This window comes from Ciconia boyciana, chromosome 12, assembly GCF_034638445.1.
Source record: "Ciconia boyciana chromosome 12, ASM3463844v1, whole genome shotgun sequence".
Classification (NCBI taxonomy): Eukaryota; Metazoa; Chordata; class Aves; order Ciconiiformes; family Ciconiidae; genus Ciconia; species Ciconia boyciana.
The window spans coordinates 763,979-783,493 of record NC_132945.1 but is presented as its reverse complement, the minus strand read 5'-3'; the positions used below and the strand labels follow the sequence as shown (position 1 = coordinate 783,493).

General features: G+C 52.0%; 2 protein-coding genes across 8 annotated transcripts in view; one reads left to right on the top strand and one right to left on the bottom strand.

The window, feature by feature from the left end:
* Positions 1-8,319: 8,319 nt before the first annotated feature.
* On the bottom strand, positions 8,320-14,713 carry YIPF6 (Yip1 domain family member 6). 2 transcript variants are annotated; one of them, XM_072877300.1, is made up of 7 exons: positions 14,584-14,713; positions 12,682-12,810; positions 12,072-12,150; positions 11,615-11,657; positions 10,456-10,581; positions 10,194-10,351; positions 8,320-9,600 (listed from the first exon to the last, which is right to left on the bottom strand). In XM_072877300.1, exons 3-7 carry the CDS (start codon positions 12,148-12,150, stop codon positions 9,482-9,484), a joined length of 525 nt encoding a protein of 174 aa, XP_072733401.1. In that variant the 5' UTR covers positions 12,682-12,810; positions 14,584-14,713; the 3' UTR covers positions 8,320-9,481. The 2 variants fall into 2 exon arrangements, with proteins under 2 accessions (XP_072733401.1, XP_072733400.1); XM_072877299.1 differs by lacking the exon at positions 14,584-14,713 and adding an exon at positions 13,790-13,897.
* Positions 14,714-14,942: 229 nt separating this feature from the next.
* The window catches only part of OPHN1 (oligophrenin 1), a 69,309-nt gene continuing 64,736 nt past the window's right edge, over positions 14,943-19,515 (top strand). Inside the window, exon 1 of one of the 6 annotated variants that reach the window (XM_072877292.1) lies at positions 14,943-15,427. In XM_072877292.1, coding sequence (XP_072733393.1) covers positions 15,274-15,427 — 154 coding nt within the window. In that variant the 5' untranslated portion in view covers positions 14,943-15,273. The remainder of the gene's footprint in view (positions 15,428-19,515) is intronic. The other 5 variants (XM_072877291.1, XM_072877293.1, XM_072877297.1 and 2 more) reach the window with 5 other exon arrangements.

Sequence of the window (19,515 nt, the reverse complement as noted above, 5' to 3'; positions counted from 1 at the left end):
AACACTTCACCACTGCTGAAAAATTTATTCTTGCTTGTAGCATCCCCTCTGTGCCCTGCACGATCCTCTGTGAGGCTGATAAACCTTGGATGGTGCCCCCAGGCTCTCCTGGGGAAAGATCCACCCAGGGAGGGCGAGGAGTCGTCACCTATCGATGTATAGTCAGGCTCATCCTCGGGACTGCGCTCGCTGCTCCTCTGACAGAAGAGGCCATAGACACCTTCCTCATCTTCCTCGTCAGCTGAAGAGCACAAGGTCAGAAGCTCATCCCGCTGGCCTGGAGATGCAGGTGGCTTCGCTCGGCGTTCAGCACTCCTCGTCTCCATTGTCCATGGACAGAAACCACCGCTCAACTAAGGGAAAGCTGGCAATGCAAAAACATAACTTCTTAGCAAGAGCCATCCAGAAGACAACATTTATTTTGTTTTTTCTTATTTTCCTTTCCATTCCATTAGGAAGTGATGTAACGGTCCTTACTCCAGGTATGGCCATGCTTTACTCACTGGAGCACCCAGACCCTGCACCACTTGTTTCGGAGGTTGCCGCACGCTGCACAGCTCAGCTAGCCTAACTTGCAGTCAGGCCAAGACGTGCTTTAAAATACCTTGTACCCATTGGAACAGCAGCAATTAGCAATAGCTGTCCAGTCCGTAGCAGTTCCCTGTACGTCGCCCACTAACACACCTCCTGCAAAAGATGCTATCTACGCAATTGCGCTGGGACCGCCACTCAGCCTTTCCCCACCTTCATTTTGTATTCTTCATTTCTCTCTTAAAATAGAGAACTCTTTTTACCCTTTCAGAGGGAGCTTGTGCTTCACGTTGTGCTCTTCCCGCTGCCAGCAACGCAGCACTGGGGGAAGAGATGGGGTTTGCAGGGGTCTCGGTGAGACGACTTTTGCCTGGGAGCAGACTGAAGGTTGTTTCAAGCCAGTGCAGCGCAGGAGGTGCTGTCTCAGGAGGAGCTAGGAGGAGCTAGGGCCATGCCTTCTGCACGTGCAGCAGGAGTTCAGCCGAGACGGATGGCGATCGCTCCGTCTCCTCCCGCCCAGGCACGGGCACAACGGCAGCACTGGGAGAGCTTGTCACCCCCCCCACCGCCAACGCTGCAGCCAGAATGGAGCATCAGGGTGGCAGGAGTCTGCCCGGCTGCTGCCCACCTGCATCTGCCTCGCTGTCCCTAAGGCTCCCGTTGACATTCAGCTCCCTTGCTTCGGTCTACAGCACAAACAGCAGCTTATCAGACATGGAAGGCTTAGAGAGTCAGATGTGCCGAGGTGCCAGGCACAGGGAGGCTGTAACTCACTGAACAAAACTGCCCCTGTTCGCTTACCTGTACGAGCGAATGGCTTTGAACTCTAAAATGCAGGCAGAGGACAAGGTTCAAGGAAAATAACCAAGGTGGAAACAACAAAGCTATCCTCCCCACATTGGCAAGTGCTTTTGCTACAGCTTTTTATTCTCACTAGATCGAGAAAAAAGTCTAGAGCAAACCCTGCAAACAAGGGTTTCCTTACTCCTGTCTCTCAGGGACCCGTCCCCTGCCACGCACATGCCGAGCCCCCGCGCAGCACGGGCATCGCCCCCCGGACACGGTGACAGCAGAGCAATGCTGCGACCCTTACGTCTGTCAACACCGGCCGCCCCACGTGTACAAGCTCCCTGCCGCACGGTTCCCCTCAGCGATGTTATCCTCCGGCGTCTCCGCTGAGATACCTGCTTTGCTCGGCGCCGCGTGCCCCGTCCAGCTCCCCCGGCTGCCCGCAGAAAGGCTGGCCCCGCCGCGCGCCGGGGGGAGCGAGCACCCCAAAGAGCAAAACCTCTGCACGCACGCTCCGGACGCGCAGCCTTGCCTCTGGGCAGAGTAAAAACGACGTGAAGGTTTAGCAGTCTCCAGCTTGACTTCTAGCTCCTACAGCCCTTTCATCAGTCACCTGTCAAGAAAGGCAAAGGTTGGGAACCACAGGTTTGCTGTGCCAGCAGTCAACAGGTTCACCAGGTGAGCTACTCCCCGATTTTACTGGCAAAGTCATTCCCTCAGCTGCCACCTACACCACCCGTTTGCCCTAACGTACAATCCAGCACGCAGAATATTAGCCTTAGAAGATTAGCTTTGGGGGGGGAAAAAAAAAAAAGCTACATTCGAGCTTCATCCAAATAAAGTGTAATTACTAACCGCTGAGTCGCATCCAGGAACACCTTCTTTTGAGCGGAAGAGCTGCATTTTTAGCGCAGGGTGGGGGAGGACCAGAGGCTGGACCCACTCTCCTGGAGAGCATCCCTGCCACAGCTCAGAGCCACCTGCACGAGTGGCCGCCAAGGACAAAACTGTGGTCCTGCCTGCCCGCAAGCGGGCTGCAGCTCCCCTTTGCCCCCGGGCACATGGGAAGCACCGACCCCACCAGCCGCTGCCTCTCCAAGGGAGGATTTCAGCCGCGCCCGCTCCCACCAGCCCAGAGAGCCCAGGGATCCCGGCCCCGCTGCTCTCCTGGGGAGGTTCAGAGTCCAGGCTTTCAACTTTCCCCAGGTTGTGAGCTGGCTCTGTCTGAGAGCAAGGGCTTGTCTCTGTGGAGAGGAAAACAAAACAAAAACCACCACCCTTCATTTCTGGGCTGTGAACGTGCAGAAATGCATTAGTGCAGAAATGCATTGGACGCATTAGTTGGAGAGGGAAAAAAACCCCCACAACAAAACAAAGAAACAAAATCCTAAAGAATGTGTTGGTAAAAGTGCAGCCTCCAGCTGCGGGGGGTGCAGGGGGTACCCCAGGGCTGCTGCTAAGGGACCTCACCTGCCACCCTGGGCCCTACCACCCGGTCGCGGCTGCTGGGCTGCAGGACGTGGGGCATCCCCAGCCCCGTCAAACGCCTTTTGCTGGTGGAGGGTCCCCCCTTCCCTGCGGCACAGCCGGGGTCTCCTCCTCCTCCCCGGGGCAGCCCGGCTGCGCAGCACCCTGCAGGTGGGCTCACTCTTCCCTGGCCAAGCAGGGCGGTCCAGGGTCGAGGGGCTCGGGCTGCCTCAGTTTCCCCCTCTGCTGCAGTTTGCGCACGAGGAGGAAGGCGCGCGGTGCACCCACATCCCCGCGGCGCGGGAGGGCAGGTCCCTTATGCCAGGACCTTTGGGCGTGAGAAAGCGAAGGCGGCTCCCGCCCAGCTGGAGGGCTGGAAAAGGAGGGTGGGTGATGGAGGGCAACATTTCGGACCACCTGATTGACTGAAGAGGTGTATTCAGAAGAGTCTGATTAACAAATGGGATTTTCTGACTTTAAATTACTTACAATTCTTAAAGATTACATTAAAGGTGAAGCCATTTTGCCTATAGTAACCTTGAAATAAAAAAAGTTAATTTTGACCAGCATTAATGATATACAGAGTTTCCAGAAAACAAAACCAAACCCCACAGAAATCACTGTAGCCACTGTCAAAATCTTAACATTTTTAAGTCCTTCATTACTAGTCAGTCTGCACTTCAATATAAGTTATACTCTTCATTTTGCTAATGGTCCTCTCCAGTATGAGAGGAAAGTTCACGCAGACTGCCAAGGAGGAGGAAGCAACAACCCATCTGCTCCCTAAGCGTCAGCAACGGGCCACGTGCAAACTGCTGACAAACCAGGGCGATCGCAGACCAGTTCTTTCAGGTGCGACAATTTTGCTTCCAAGAGCAAAGCTAAACAGACTGCAAAACACTGCTTCTGCAAACAGGTCACCGTTTTTGACACTTTTGACACCCTTGGTAACATCTCTTTTACTAATACGCAAGGCAAGCTACTTGGATTACTCTAGCATGGCTCCAAAAGCAAGACTATCTTAAAATTTGCTATGCACTTATGTAAGACCAATTTTAAAGCGTTAAGCATCTAAATAAGCCCTGACTCTGACTGCACAAAATAATCTTAAAATTTGCTCAGTTTTCCACCCACCAATGACTTGGGCAAGGGTAAAAAACTGCATGGAGCAATTGCTCTGTGATATGCAGAAGTGTGAGGACGGCATGCTTCAGAGCACGAACACATTAATTGACTAATAGATGGAAATAATCCAGAAGGTCTTAATGATTTCCTATGCACAATTCTAAGTGAAGTTACTTTAATGCCTATCTTGATTGTTATCATCTTGGGGGGAAAAAAAATGCTTAATCATTTCCCCACTGCGACAGTAAATAGCTTTTTTAAAAAATGCCCCCTGTGGAATGAAAGTAACCTTCTTGCTCAAAATTGTATAACTATTACAGAAAAGGCAGGCCAGGTAGAGACCCGAAGTGTGAGCAGGTCAAGCACAAGAGTACGAGTCTCTTCCCACGCCGGTGACGGCCGCATTGGCAGCTCAGCCCTCGCTGCCCGCGAGCCCTTGTCCTCGTGGGCAGAGGACACGGAGAACGGAATGCCGCGTCCTAAACCTCCTCCAATGCAACAGAAAAAGCCAAGAGGAGAAAAAACAGAGAGAGAGAAAAAGCCAAGCTCTAAGGGACCGCAAGGTCCTGCCGCCCTCTCGTGACCGCCGGGACGCTTTGGGCTTCTCCGGGGGGTCAGCCACGGCCCCGCTGCCCGCGCCTGCGAGCGAAGGCTCTTCAGCCAAGGTGCCAGGGTCCTGCCGGAGAGTCCCGCTGTCACCCCCGGCACAGCGCAGCGGCACGGACGTACTGCAGGGCATTGCCTCAAATTCCAGTACTGGTCAGCGGTGGGCGTTAATGGCCATTCATCGCTTAGGCCACCTTCCTACCAAGTTTCTGCTCGCTCTTTAGCCATGCTTTATTTAGTCCCCTCGTATTTTAATCACGACGCACCGCGTCCCAGCAAGCACCCCTTGGGCAGACTAGTGTCAGCGGGGCGGTTACCGAGACCTTCCTCCCCTGAAGCTGCAGGCAACGAGGGAGAGGGCTTGCCTGCACGAACACCCATGTAAGGGTAAGCCAGCACGGCTGTTCGTTCCCCTTAGCAGAGTCTGGGACCAGACGGGAGTACGGGCAAGATTTAAGCACGAGCAAACTGATGTCATTCCTCAGCTTCGATGGGCGCTGGCACGCGTGCCTCATGTCCTGCTCTGGGGCACAGAGCGCTCGGTGCCAGGGCAGGGACTTTGGGAGGCTTCCACCCTTCTGCCTTCCTGCCGTTAGCAACTCACGGCTCCTCTTCGGCATCCCGTCCTTGCAGAACCTGGGCGCTACTGGCACTTGCGCATCTCTCTCACGGACCTGTAACTTCATGGCTTCTCTGTCCTCCGCAGAAGTGCTGGGTCCCCTACAGCACTGCCCGGCGTAGGACAACAGCCCAACATACGCAGACCAAATGCTCACTCCAGTCCTCGCTCCAAGGAACCACCGGTGCGGCTGGCTAGAACAGAAGAACATCACACATCCATGTGCATCTGTAAAGCAGCAATGCTCTTCTAGCAGAGGCAGAAAGGATTTATACCTTCCCCTGGTGTCTCTGCCCACGTCTATTAACTCAGTGATGCGCGGACACACAAATCGAATGCTTAAAAGCATTCCACAGGCACAGGAGTGGAGAATTCAGCTGTTTTTCAGCCCCACCTTCTTTTAATCCACGCCAAGCTCCCAGGCCGTATAAATGCCGTCCTTTGGACAGCGTACGGGCAGGATCCCACCGGAGTGCCTCCGCGCTTCAGGAGAGGCTCCCCCAGCCGAAGGTGCTGCCTCCCACCCACGCAGCCAGGCCCGGGGAGCTCCCGCGGGCCAGGCCACTCCTCACCACCAGCCAGAAGTACAGCGTACACAGCACTTCTAATCCACGCATAAGATTGCTCACATGCCTTTCAGTGTGTTTTAATTTATAAATTTTAAAGTTAAAACAAATTATTTTCATTGGTATTAAATAGATCAAAATTAAATTCAAACACATACAACAACTTCAGTTGATAAACAGTATTAAAAAAAATCTTAGTAGGAAAGAAAGCCTGGTTTATGCATCAGAAAATCATCCACTTTCTCTACAGAAAAGTTAAAACACCTCATTAAAGGCAAGCCATCTGCTTTTCTCCTTGCTACCCTTCCCTCAACCGGCTTTAAACAAGAAGGAAGAGACTTTTTCCCCTTGGAAAGCATGACAATTGAGTTATCACATACATTTCATAACAAATTAAAAGTAGATGTTGTGGTTATAAGGATTACTTACCTGCATGCATTTTTGGAGGAATGTGTTCTGTGACTGGCTGAACACGACGAAGTACCAGTCAGTGAAGAGGCACTCTCACCTCTCTCACATAATACCATCATTTTAAAGGAGTATCATCAACATTAATTCTAGGCAGTCTGCAAATATCAAATAAGCTCGAGGTATTTCGCTTGCCTAAACCTGAAATTTTTCAATCGTGCTTTAATGTGCCCACATCTAGGTCGCTCTGGGAACCACCAGTTTGCTGAGGGGCAAGCCGATTCGAGAAAAGCGGTGGCTCTACAGAACGTCAAAGCTTGGCTGAGGAACAAATTCCAGTTTTGGCTTCTTCATTTTTTGAGTCACCTAAGACAGTTAATCTTCAATCAATCAAACTGATGCTCATTTCCACTGGCGCTCATCGCTTGCTCTCTCTGCCTTTCTGAGCAATTATATTCTACTTATAAAAAGGGCTAAGTTTTTCAATAGATTATCATCTTCAAGTTGAAAGGCCAAGCCTCCCTTAGTGAAACTCTTCCAGAATCGATTATAACACCGTGGTGGGGAAATTATTTTTGACAAGATATACTGTGTACTTTTAAGCATATCAGCATCAAGCACATCTCACATGACAGAAAGCCGAGAGAAGCAAGGTGAACAGGCAATGAGCTACAGCAACTAGAACTCCTGGCCGAGGACGTTAACGTCCTCTACTCTCTGCTAGAGGAAACAACGATTAAAAGACCACCATACATAAGACATCTAACTTTATTCAACTGGAGGCATGAAAACTCAGAAAATCTAGTTTCCTACCTGCATCCTGCCAACTAAAACCTCCGGGCAGGTTACATCTTTAGTGATATAAATCCACTTAAAGATTTTTACAGCTTTAGAAGATGATGGCTTCCATACTGCAGGATTGCCATGAGTCAAAAAACAAACCAAAAAAAAAAAAATCACACCTTCACCATATAACCAGTATATTTCTGCCTATTCTTTCAGATTAAAAACACCTCTCGACGAAAAACTTTAGCGACCAGTTGAAAAGTAAATCTAGTTAATATAAAAATAATTTTCTTCTCCCTTGTATAAGCCAAGAGCAATGTTACAGAACAAACCATCATGAGACTTATATCTACGTCAAAAACAAGCAAGGAAAAATCTGGGATTTTAACTCCTCTTAGAAATCATTTTCCTTCTTTTCAAAAAGATACTGGATCAATTAAATGTTACTCCAATTATCTTTCAGATATAATATCAGCTTAAGTCACAAGACACTACAGAGAGAGAATTCCAAGGATTTCTCTAAAAGTACAGTTAAATTGGCTCAAAGAATCCCACTGTAGCCATCAACAGCTTTACTATCTACTTCTCTTGAATATTTATTTTCATCTTATAAAGCTAAACTAACATTTAAATGAATGGCAAACTGAGCACTTAAAAAAAAATATCCCATTTAATACCAGTAATAATTTAATGGAAGTTTAAAAATTCTCCATTTTATAGCTATGTATATGAAACGCTACAGCTCCTCTCGCAGCACCTTAGAACAGCCATGGACGCAGGCGTACGGGAGGCAGCAGAACAGCCGCCAGCTTCACACCCCCTCGCTCACGACTGCCCTGCAGCTCAGCTGGGTCCCTGCAGAGAGCAGCTGATTTTTCCTTCCCTCTTCTCCACACTCCCAGAAATGCAAAACTGTGCTTTTAATCTGCACACTTAGAAATTTCCATCCCAACTATCAAATACTTATAGTGTTTACAGCAGAAACTGCACTTTTACATATAAACATAAATTAGGCATATTTACACCTCAGCAGGACCTGCTCACATCAATTTCAGGTCTATCTGCGTTACTATTGGAAAAAGGAAATATGATGCTCACTTGCAGGAAAAGTGACATTTTAACAGCAGCTTTTTCACCCCCAGATGTTTCAAAGCCCTCCCCTGGGATTGCTTACTGAAAAGAATGGACAACGTAAGGAATTTCTGTACAGTTTTCAAAAAGCAATTCTCCAGGTCCCAATCCCTACGCCGAAATATAAATGGCACACGCGTACGCCTGTGTATGGTTCTTCAGGCAAGGTACATAAGTGCACCTACAGGGAATTGGAGAAGAGAGCCTCATCCTTTGTTATAAAAATTATTAAACAAAAAGAAAAAAAAAGAAAAATTTCTCAGATCTCATTATAAGTACAAAGAAACAATATGCAAATTTGTACGCATTTATGTTGAAATGCTGTCCATGTAAACAACCAAATGAAAAGTCACATACAAGCAGTTAAGACCGGAATCCATATCCTAGTTCATAGCAGCCACCACCTTCATCATGATTTAGTTTCCTTCCTCCATCCCATTTTAAAACTTTTGGGCATAAGTCCTAGCATGGTATGGCAGCACCCAAACATCTTACGTATCAAAACCTCAACTTACTTCACAAACTACTGTTTTTTTTTTTAACATATATACACACACACACACACTTTACTTGGTACTCTCCAGACAATTTTCCATTCTCAGTATGCAGAGTGACAGCTGAGTGCCTGTTGCAAACCAGTCTTGACTGCTTCTCCAGGACTTTTAACTCTCTAATCTATGGTCACATGAAAAGATTTGTAACTATCCAGTGTAAACGCACTCCCTCTCACGCGATACATGGATTAGTCAGTGTAACTATGGTGTTGAAGGCATTTGGCTGAAACACTCTTTCTTGACATATGAAGGGATGAAACATAAATACACGACACATTAATATGAGCAAAGGCAGTTCCCTTCCACCCAGCTCCAATTAATTGCAAAATGGACCCAACTATTTTTTGCTGAAATCTGATTTCAGAGTGAAAGCTCACAGTCCTATGATGCACTTTATACACATTTCACCACTCTATAAGCGAATGAAAAAGAACAGGAGTCAGACACATTTCTTCCCTACCCAACACAAAACAGCAACAAAGTTCTATTATTTCATAAGGCATATTCATCTTCAGTGAGAATCCAAGCACAAGCAAGAATTCTGCCAGGTCATGTGATCCTGTAACTTCACCTTCATCTACCCAACGTCTTGAAACTCCAGGATCTCCCACTCCATTCCTCAGGCGGAATAATCCCTGTCACCATGGGCGTTTTTTATTTAACACAACTAAAGAGCAGGGCTAAATAAAATCCCCTCAGCAGCTGGACCTCTGTATCTTCCAAAAAGAGGGACACACAAATGACCAATTTTTGCAGTTCTCTGGCTTTATCCCATAACCTGCCTTTTTACAATATCTATATATATATAAATTAGAAAGAGATAAAGCCAATGATTAACTGCAGTGTTCATGAAAGAACTTCAGTCCGTATTACAGAGTCTCTTCTCTTCTGTTCAGAGATCACTGAGGCGTAAAGGTGAGAATCATCCAGCTGATAACAAAGTAGAAGAGGAAGATGGGGTACACAACAAGAGCTTTGCGGTTTGGAGGCTGACTGTCTGCCAGGAAAGCTGTAGATGCTGGCGAAAAAGAAAAATACTTGAAATGTGAGCAGCATAAAACTGAAAGTCTAAGATCCACTGCAGACGTTAACAATCTTGAATTAGGATCTGCATTACAATTACGTTGAAAGAGAAAACAGTAGTCCATTGCTCAGTACCAATAGTCAATAATCACCAATTAAAACTTTCTTTATCATATAGAAAGATAAATGCTGATTAAGATGCTGTAACAAGTCAGACTTACAGATTAAGAACAGGAGAGATAATGCAAATGCATCTGTATGAAGTCAGCATTTTCTAAAAGTATTTATAACATAGGTCACAGAATAAAGTACCCAGGAGTCTCGCATGTGGTTTAATATTAAATTATCATCCTTCTGCCAAAGGCGATTGGCATACGACCATGAAAATCAACACGAGCACAGGGAGAGGCTGAATCTCTGCCAACACAAGGATTGGAAGAACTACTTCTACGCTACTTCAGCAGCCTAGGAAACAGCTTAAACTACAATATCCATCGGCTTTCCCCAACAGAATGCATGCAGATCTACCTCCTTAGGCATGGCACTACCCAGTGCACACAACAGCGTTATAACGCAAAAGGTACTCACCTAACGTTGACCAACCAAACATAGCTACTACTACAATAAGACGGATAATGAAGCTGACAGTCCCGGAACCTGCCAGCAGTACCAGCCTGCACACCAGCATTGCTACCGTCAGGGGCAGGACGCAGTAACCCAGAACACACAGGCTCTGAAAAAAGGATCTGCAAAGGAGAGACAGAAATGGGAAAAAGCAGTCAAACTGAAGCATTGCAGAGACTCCACGCATGGGAGCATTTTAACTGCTACTAAATAAACCAGCACTCACATAGTTCCTCCAAGAAGCTTTGAGTTTATTGTGATGACAACGGCACCAAACCAGATGATGACAAAGACCTCAGCAAACTGGGGCCCTCCGTCATCTTTACTGTCTGCTGATCCGCCCTGCAGCATCCTGTTGTAGGTAACAGATAAAAGGAGTCATTTGCAATCGATGACTGAGTTTTTGTAGACTTGGAATAGATGACAGACTAGAAGCCTGAAACATTGATTTCCAGTTAGGCTGCAGACCGATTATTTTTCATCTGTTTTCTTATTTTTAGTAGTATCCTCAATTTTGAATAGGAAAGGAAAATGGTTGTGGCTCAATTCAGGACATTTCACTCCACTTGTTTACTTGTTTTCAGGACTGTGTAAGCATATAGAGGAGAAGAAAACCATAGAAAACAGGCTAAAAGATGAAAATTTAAGTACCAAAAGACTGATAATCCCTCAAAGCAGGCAGCGTAGTGCATGATAAAACACAAAAGCCTTAAGAAAAGCTTGTAATAACTACAGGACACAAGCAACACAAAGCCTGGAAAAGTGAGCAGGCATTGAATATTTAAATTACCCTGTGTACTTCTGCTAAAGCTTTACCAACGTTTTGCTGGATGGTTTCTGTACATTGAGTACATAGGTGTGCCTCAATTAGTTGATATATCTGACCAACATTTCCATCCGACCCCAGGCAGATCTGCACACATATGCTCCAGCGGAGCACCAGAACCTCCTGGGAGCCATCATCGTCTCCCATCTGTGATCTCCTACAACAGCCTCTCCCGTTCCATCGGTTCTCCAGGATACGTAGCACGTACACTGCAGCTCTTAGACAAAGGTTTTGGCCTGCAGGTTAGGGTCAAAGTCGGCCAAACGCATTAGAATCAAGGACAACGTGAATCGGGATACCTTTCAGTAAAATCATTCTTAAGACAGGGGACTAGGAAGAGTTCACCCGTAAATCCTAAGTTTAAAGAAGGGAGGTCCGAATGGGCTTGAAGTGTCAGAAAGACATTTTATATGAAAATCTGAACAAGCAGTGTTTGCAGAAGACCAGAGAAGGATCGGATGAACTTGATCTCGCCATATGTAGTCAGAAATTCTTAATTTCTCATTTCTCCAACGTAAAAGACTACCAAAACCCAAATCCACCCACTACAAGTACTTACAGTGCAAGTGAGACGCAAAGCACCAAAGGGCCCCAAAGATCCCCTGTAGGTAAAGGAAAAAATAAAATCATAAATGTCATAGAATGATGCCCGGTTTCATTTTCCTGAGGGTAATAAAGCACTCTTTTCCAACTCCCAGTGCATCATTTTGCATATTATACTTCCTTATAATTTTCTTATTTAGCATCTTATATGCCATATTCCATAATACAATCTATTCAAAGCCTGCTGACTGTTAAAGCTACCTGTTCTACATATTCTGGCACACATTCCACTTTTAAAGAGCTTTGGTAAGACTCTGGTTTTTCATGTTTGCTATTCAGCATTCTACAGCAACAGAAAGAACAAGAACAGACACTTCTGAAGCCCTGTTCCCCTGAACTCTTCCTTTTCCCGTGTAGGCAAAGTCTGTTGGCAAAACATCCTTTCAAGATTTTGGAAATCTTCTTATACGTACAGTCTCTGAGGAGCGCACTACTCTTTTTCGGGTACATGACATGGACAAATTTCTTCCCAACGGCCTTCAGATCTCTCATCTGAAATAAAGAAGCAACACTTTAATTTATCCTTTCATAAAAATTACAGTTCATAACTAAAAGCAGCAGGATAGAAGTAAAGGAGTATTGATGGTAAATCAAGATAGGATCCAACCCAAAAATTTCTGTAGCATCCTCTGCAACAAACAACGCCTACTTTTTCTACATTCCTGAACAGCCACAATATTTTATCCTTTAATAACACCCAATTAAGAACAACAATTTGTTTGCTCCTCTAGGAAAAGAAAATTAATGAAAAATCGTATTAGCCAGGACAGTCTTCTTCCAAGCTTCATCTGAGGCCTTTACCCTTGCAAAGATTTTGAGATCACAGAGAAACTTTGGGGCTGTAATTCAGATATTTTTTGACCCACAGGAATTCATTTTACCCAGCTAGTTTTAAAAAAAACCCCAAACTTACAATGAAGTACAAGTCAAGCAGAGCTATGCAAAAATACAGTTTTTGCATAACAGTTGGCCAAAGATATCAGCAAAACACATGTTTTACCATAGATACAGGCACAGACTCACAATAGTGTCCTTAACAGGCTCATCCAGTGTGGAGTAGTCTTCATCAGGAGAGCGAGATCCGACAGGAACAGTAATCTCTCCTTCCACAGGAATATCTTCAGATATCGACACATCTGCGAGACCTGCAAACTAATTGTTTTTTAAAACCTTTAGAAAGAAAGAAATACAAACCACCTCATACTCACTTGATGTTTTTCAGCTGGGTTTAGGATGAAGACAACTGCTCAGAATTCAAACACACAACACTTAACACGGTCATCAACAGAGCCCAGCCGTTGCCTGCTCGATTTAAACAGCTCACAGACTAAAGAGGTGAGTAGATACATACAAGCCAAGCACTTCTGTTTTCTTCAGTAACTCCCAGTAACCTGCTTTTTGGCCTCTATTTAGACAGCAGTAACTAACAGAAGTAAAAGGCTTGTTTGTGTTTTTTAAGTAACGCAATGCCTGATAGCTGTACAGCCACACCAGCGCACCCGGGTACACCGCCTTTCACAGACTCCGCGGGAAAGCAACTCACGAGAAACTGTACAGACACCGATAGCCGAGCACAAAGGCAAGGCTGCGAAGAGCCCAACGTTAACCAAACTGCTTCCCTCCACCCAAGCGGAAGGTGAAAGCACACGAGTTCCCAGCGCTGGAAGCAAACAGAGAACATCCCGACCAGTTCCACAGCAAACTCTAGGGCAGCCAGGGCAGGCGGCAAGCAGCAGGAGGCCGACGGCTCCGTGTCCGGGCCCTCCGTGGCGGCCGACGGCCGCCAAGGCCTCCCAGCCCGCCGCTCCCGCCGGCCCCCCCCCGCACGGAGCGGCAGCCTGCCCTTGCTTCGGAGAGGAAGAACCGAGCGCCCCGGCCCGCCCGGCCCCGCCGGCCACGGCCGCAGCACGCACCGCGGCCCGCCGCACCGCCCTCCGCGCTCAGGCGGCGGCCGGAGCCGAGAGCACCCGGGCTGCCGCGGCGCCGCTGGGCCCTCTCCTGCCCGGCAAAGGCAGGGGCCGGGCGGGCCGCACCCCCCGCCGAAGCCCCAGCCCCGAGCCTGCAGCCGAGCTCCGCCGCCCCAGCCTACGGCCCTCCGGGCAGGCCCGCCCGCTCCCGCCGCCCCGCTCACCAACGGCCCCCCGGCGCCGCTCCCCTCCGCCGCCGCCATCTTGGCTGTCTAGGCGACGTGGAGACCGTGCGGACGTCATCACAGCGCGCGGCGACCGCTGCGGCGTCACGCGCCGCCAGGGCGTCCATGGCAACGCGGGCCGGCCGCCTCCCCCGCCCCGCCGGCAGGGGGCGCCCTCGCCGCGCGCGGCCGGCCCGCCCCCGCCCCGGGCGCTGGCACCGCCCGCAGCTGCCGCCGCCGCCCCCGGCCCGGCCCGGCCCGCCGAGGCCTCCCCGCGCCCCCCCGCCCGGCCGGGGCAGCCCAGCCCCAGGCCTTGCCGAAGCCAAACAGCCCCCGGTGCAGCGTGGGCCTGGCCGCGGGGACGGGCTGGGAGGCGCCGCCGCCGCCCCCGCGGGGGCCGGTGAGGGGCCTGACCGGGCACGGCGGGGGAGCTCGACGGGAGGGCGCTGCGGTTCCCAGCGGGACAGGAGGGAGGTGGCGCCCGGCCGCAGAGCGGGGGCACGGCCTGGCTCGGCCTCCGCCGCGTTGCTGTAACGGGCCTGGACCGCGGGACGCTGAAGGGGCAGCAAGGCGGCGGCCCCACGGGCGGGACTGCGGCTGGCGGGCAGCTCCCTCCGTGGCGGAGGGCGTTCCGGGGCAACCCCGTGCCCGCCGCTGCCCGCCGGCCCGTCCCCGCCTTCCCCTTGGCCGGTGTCCCCTCGCAGCCTGCTGGCCGGGAACCGAGAAGCACCCAGTAACGTTAACGAAGCGGCCACCGGAGAGAGAGAACGGGCGCGGAGAGCCCAGGAGCGCACCGTATCCGCGCCTTCGAGCGGAGCCTGAGCGGCGACGGGCGGCGGGACAGTGAGCGGCGACAGAGACCGAAGGGCCGCGGCCCGGCTCCGCCGCCGTCCCAGGCCGACTCGCAGAGGCGCGGCTGGAGGAAGCCTGCGGCGGGCTCTGGCCGCGGCGGGCGCAGCAGCAGCCGCTGCGGCCGGGCCTGTCCGCACCCGCTGGCCGCGGGCACCGCCTCTCACCGCGGGGCCGCTCCCGGCCGGCCCCGCCGAACTACAAGTCCCGGCAGCGGCGGGGCGGCCGGAAGCGGGGGGCGGCCGGAAGCGGGGGGCGGGCGGGGCGGGGGTCGCCTCAGCCCCAGCGCCCGGCGCGGCCCGGCCCAGCCCGCCCGCAGCAGCGCGGCCCGGCGGTCCCGGCGGCGCTGGGGCCGGGGCCGGGGCCGGGGCCGGGGTCGGCCCCGCGCAGGCAGGCGGCGGGGGGGAGGGGGCGCGGGCCGGTGTAGGCCCCGCCCGCCCGAGGCTCCCGGGGCAGGGCAGGGCCGGGCCGGGCCGGGGGCGGTGCCCGCGCCCGCCGGGGCGGGCCGGGGCGGCGGCATGGCCGGGGCGCGGGGCGCCCGGGGCGGAGGGAGGGTGCCGTAGCCGCGCCCGCCCGCCCCGCAGCGCGGCGGTGCCGGCGGTGCCGGCGGCGGGAGGAGCGGCCGCCGCGGAGCCATGGGGCACCCGCCGCTGGAGTTCAGCGACTGCTACCTGGACAGCCCCGACTTCCGAGAGCGGCTGAAGTGCTACGAGCAGGAGCTGGAGCGGACCAACAAGTTCATCAAGGAGGTGATCAAGGACGGCAACGCGCTCATCGCCGCCATACGGGGTGAGCGGGGCGGCGGCGGCGGCGGGGCCGGGGCCCGGCGGCCTCCAGCCCCGGGGGGGGGCGGGAAGGGGCCGGGGGCCGCGTCCTGCCCTTCGCCGCCGTGCCGGCGCCGTGCCGTGTGGTGCCGGCGGTGGTCCGGGCAGCCTGCCCGGGGCCGAACGGGGCTTCTCCTCCCCGAGCACGGCCCTGCAGAGGCGGGTTTCTGAAGCCCACCTTCGGCGGGGCTCCCGCGGGGCCCCCGGCGCTCGGCAGCTGCCTTCCTCGCCGGCGGCGCGGCGGGGCGGGCCGCGGCTGGGCGTCCCTCGGAGCGGAGCGGGGCCGGGCCGGGCCGGACCCCGCCGTCCGGGCGAGCTGGGCCGGCACCGCCGGCACGGCAGGGCAGCGGCTGCCGAGCCCCTCGAGCTCTGCCAGGCACCGCCTTCGCTCGGGGAGAATCATCTCGCGTTCGGGGAAGGCGCTCGGCGATTTTCCTTCACCGAAGAACGGGTGGAGCGCGGCCGGGGCGGCACGGCCACCTCGTCGCCCGGCCCTGCTTCCCTGGGCCGGCCCGCTGCGAGAATGAGGGCTCTGCCCAGAAACAGTCTTTAGACCTTCTTTTGTTGGGGGTGTTTTATTCTTTTTGTAACAACGGTGAGAACCTTTTACAATTAAACGCCAGTTGCAGCGTTGGCTTTAAAGGCAGGCACTTGTTCGGAAGCACTGACTGCGACCATCGGAGGTACCTGGACCAGGCTGTGCCATCGGAAACCGCGCCGTCCTGCGCCTCTAACGCTTTACTGACCTGTCCTCCTGCTTAGAACCTTTTTTCCCCCAGAGCTGCAGATACACTTTTCCTGTGTCGTCTCTCACGTCTTCTCCGCTTATATAAATGTGCATAAAAATACGGCCAAAAGCACAGGACAGCGCGGCAGCCGTGAATGCTGCACCTGCATCAGGCCAAGTGAAGACAAATAAAAAAATCAGCGGGGCAGGCTCTGATCATACGCTGGTTTTCTTGCCAGCTGGTTGGTTTTTAGTCGGTATTAATAGGTTTAGCTGCCGCCCTTTTGTTAAGAATCATTCAGAGCTTCCTTGTTATCAGGGCCATGACTGGAATAGCCTGTGTTTGCCCATCTGGAAAACAGTGAAGACAAAAGCTGGTATGACTGAAACAGCAGACGTCACAGGGCTGTAAGATGCTAAAATGTACTAAAAAAAACCCCCAAATCTCTGCTTGGTCCAGGGAAAAAAAAAGAAAACCAGAGGGATTTTAACAAGCCTGCTTGTTAATGTAAATACTTTGCCTTTTCTTCATCACTTTGGTCAAAACTGTTTCTGTTTTCAATGTTTGTAAACCCTAACGCTGCGCTCGGAGTAGGGATGTGAGGGGATTTTGCTGGATCAGCAGACCCGTCCCAGTGAGACTGGCGAAGGAGGAAGGGGAGAAGTAGAAGGAAACTGAGTACACCCAGGCAGCACAGATAACCCCCTAGGACTGAGGAAACCCCAAATTTCTTGCCAGAAATGCTGTGGGGGTGTTTTCGTGCTGTTTTCTGTTTTAAGAGTGCAGCTGAGCCAGCAGGCAGGGGGGTGGCCTGGCGGAGCAGGCTGCTGGGCATGGCTGCGGGGGGTGCTGGGGCCGATACCCGCCGGGGCTTCCGTCAGCTCCCGGGGATTCACCCCCTCCCGTTTAGTTAACAGATAACTTTAAAAAAAAATTCTAGGCCTTCCTCTCTGAATCCTGCCCATATGGAACTGTGGATCGGAATTTGGGGCTGCTCGCCGCCCGTTGCCTAAACGCCTTGGCTGACAGCTGGTAAATCCTGCTTCCCGGTCGGTGACAGCGATGGCTGATGATTCCTTTTTGCCCCTTGGCAGTGCTGTGGGATGGATGTGTCCCTCAGCAGCTGGGAAGCAAAGTTGACGATAGTCTCACCAGAAGAGAGAGTGAGATTTCTTCGTCAAGGGTTAACTCTGATGATTGTTCCGACTGGAGCTGTTACCTCTCCAGAGGTCCTGTCCTCCGCCTTACCCTTTTGATGGGTGAGGCATCCTCTTGGTTAAACCTTTGGCCAAACTGTTCCAAGGTATTGACTCACGGCACTGAGTGCAGACCTCTGGTGACTTTACAGGTGTATATATTGTCTGCGCATTTGCTGATTAATTAATGAATAAACTCCCCCATAAGATTAAAGCAAATTAATCCCCCGTTTTGCTCAGACTTGTAGAAACGTCAGACACCTGCCGTCCCAGCTGGCCGGCTCTTCAGCCTCACGTGGTGGTGGGAGCTGCCGAACAAAAGGCTGGGGTGCAGCGCGGTCTGGATACAAACACATGCATCCGCGTGAATTATGCAAGCGCAGCAACGCTCATGCAGGCCACCAAGAGAAGAAATGCAGTTCCCCGTTGCGGGAAAACAGTCTGCTGGGCTTTATGTGTTCTGCCACAAACACAGTCCACGCTTAGACTCAAAAACCTGAGACTGCCCAAAGTTGTCTTTTATTTTCCGTTTGCCGAGTAATAGGGAAAAAAGTGAGCATGACTTTACGTGGAGCTCTGCAGGACCCACAGTTCCTGCTCGGGGTGAAGCCGGGTGGTTTTGAGTTGTCTGCGATACGAGGAGCGCTCATGTTGTTCTTTTCTTGGTTGCTGGCAGCGTTCTTGTTGAAAGTGCCCGGCCAGTTAAGGTTGTCTCAGCCTACCTGCTGGGCAGTAAAATATTAGGAGTGTTCTAGCAGCGTTTGGAGAAGCTAAAAAAGAGAAAACCCACTTGGTATCACTTTATTATGTCAGCAGCACAAGCTAGGCATCCAGCGTCTAATAAGTGCTACTCTAGTGACTTCTATTTGAGATTTTTGGATGTCTCTTGACTTTTTTGTAGCCCTTTTACTGGTGGATTAATTCACCATAATCGCATTTGTAGCAAATTAATATGGGAACTTGAATGCAAATTTTTTAAACAAGTCATTCAAGTACCATGGAATTGTAAATGCATAACATTAAATGCTTCCAGTGCTATATGTCTAGCTGGTAGGTGCGCTGTTTTAATTAAATGGATTGCGTGTTTTACAAATGCACGTACTCCCTTGATTTCCCAGTTTTAAGCCCGTCCGTCCCATCCGTGGCAATGGTCTGTGATGGCGAGCGGTGAATCACGGCGAGCGTGACCTGGCTGTGATGTGCTGCGGGGAGCAGTTCTAAGGCAGCCGCGTCTTTACTCCAGACTTGTCTACTGGTGTTTACACCCAGCCGTCTCGAGGCTCGCTGTGACCTGGGCCCTTCCTCAGAGGAGAATTCCTGTTGATCTGGATGAAGTGTTGTTTAATCCCCTTCCCTAAGTGATTCCCATGTGTGGTACGTGTAAGCGGTGCAGGTGCCTGGCGCTTTCTCAAGGAGACGAGTGAAGGCTTGGGGGGACCCTGCTCGTGGGTGCCCACCCGCTATCCTGGAGAGGAGGAGAGGCGAGTCCCCCCTTCCCGCAGGAGATGCCACGGTGTGGAGATCTGCTGGGGGTTGTCCCTGCCGGGGAGTCCGTCTGTCGGCACAGCTCGTGAGCGTTGCTCCCGCCGGCCGCCGAGCCGAAACTGCTGCTCCTGAGCTCCCAGATGGGGAGGCAAGGGCAGCGGGGACCCACGGTGGGGGGACGTGGGCCTCGGTGAAGAAATTAATCTGCTTCCGAGCTGCTGCTCCTCTGCAGGAATCCGCCAACTTCAGCTTCCCTTCACATTTCTAATGAAAAGCTGAACTTTCCTTCCCGTTCCCTTCCCTTCCACAACCCGGGGAGAGGCTGGAAGCGCAGCCAGGGCCGCGGGGTAAGTGCTTTCCCAGGCAGCAGGGCTTCCCCGCCTCTTGCTCCTCTGCAGGGAGAAGCAGGAGGGAGTACTCTGCCCGGCGCAGTTGTTCAGGGGCCAGCGCTGGAAGCTGTCCCTGGAAAGCCCTGCCTCCTTGGGTTTGCAGTGGGGCAGAGCCAGGAGCAGCTCCTGCGCTGGTTAGCTCGGGATGGGGAGCGGGCTGAAGGAGGGCTTCCAGCAGCAGCCGTGGCTCGTGCCGCTCCAAAGCACGTGCGTTGGAGGAGGCTTGTCTGGGGGCTGCAGAAAGTGCCTCCCCAG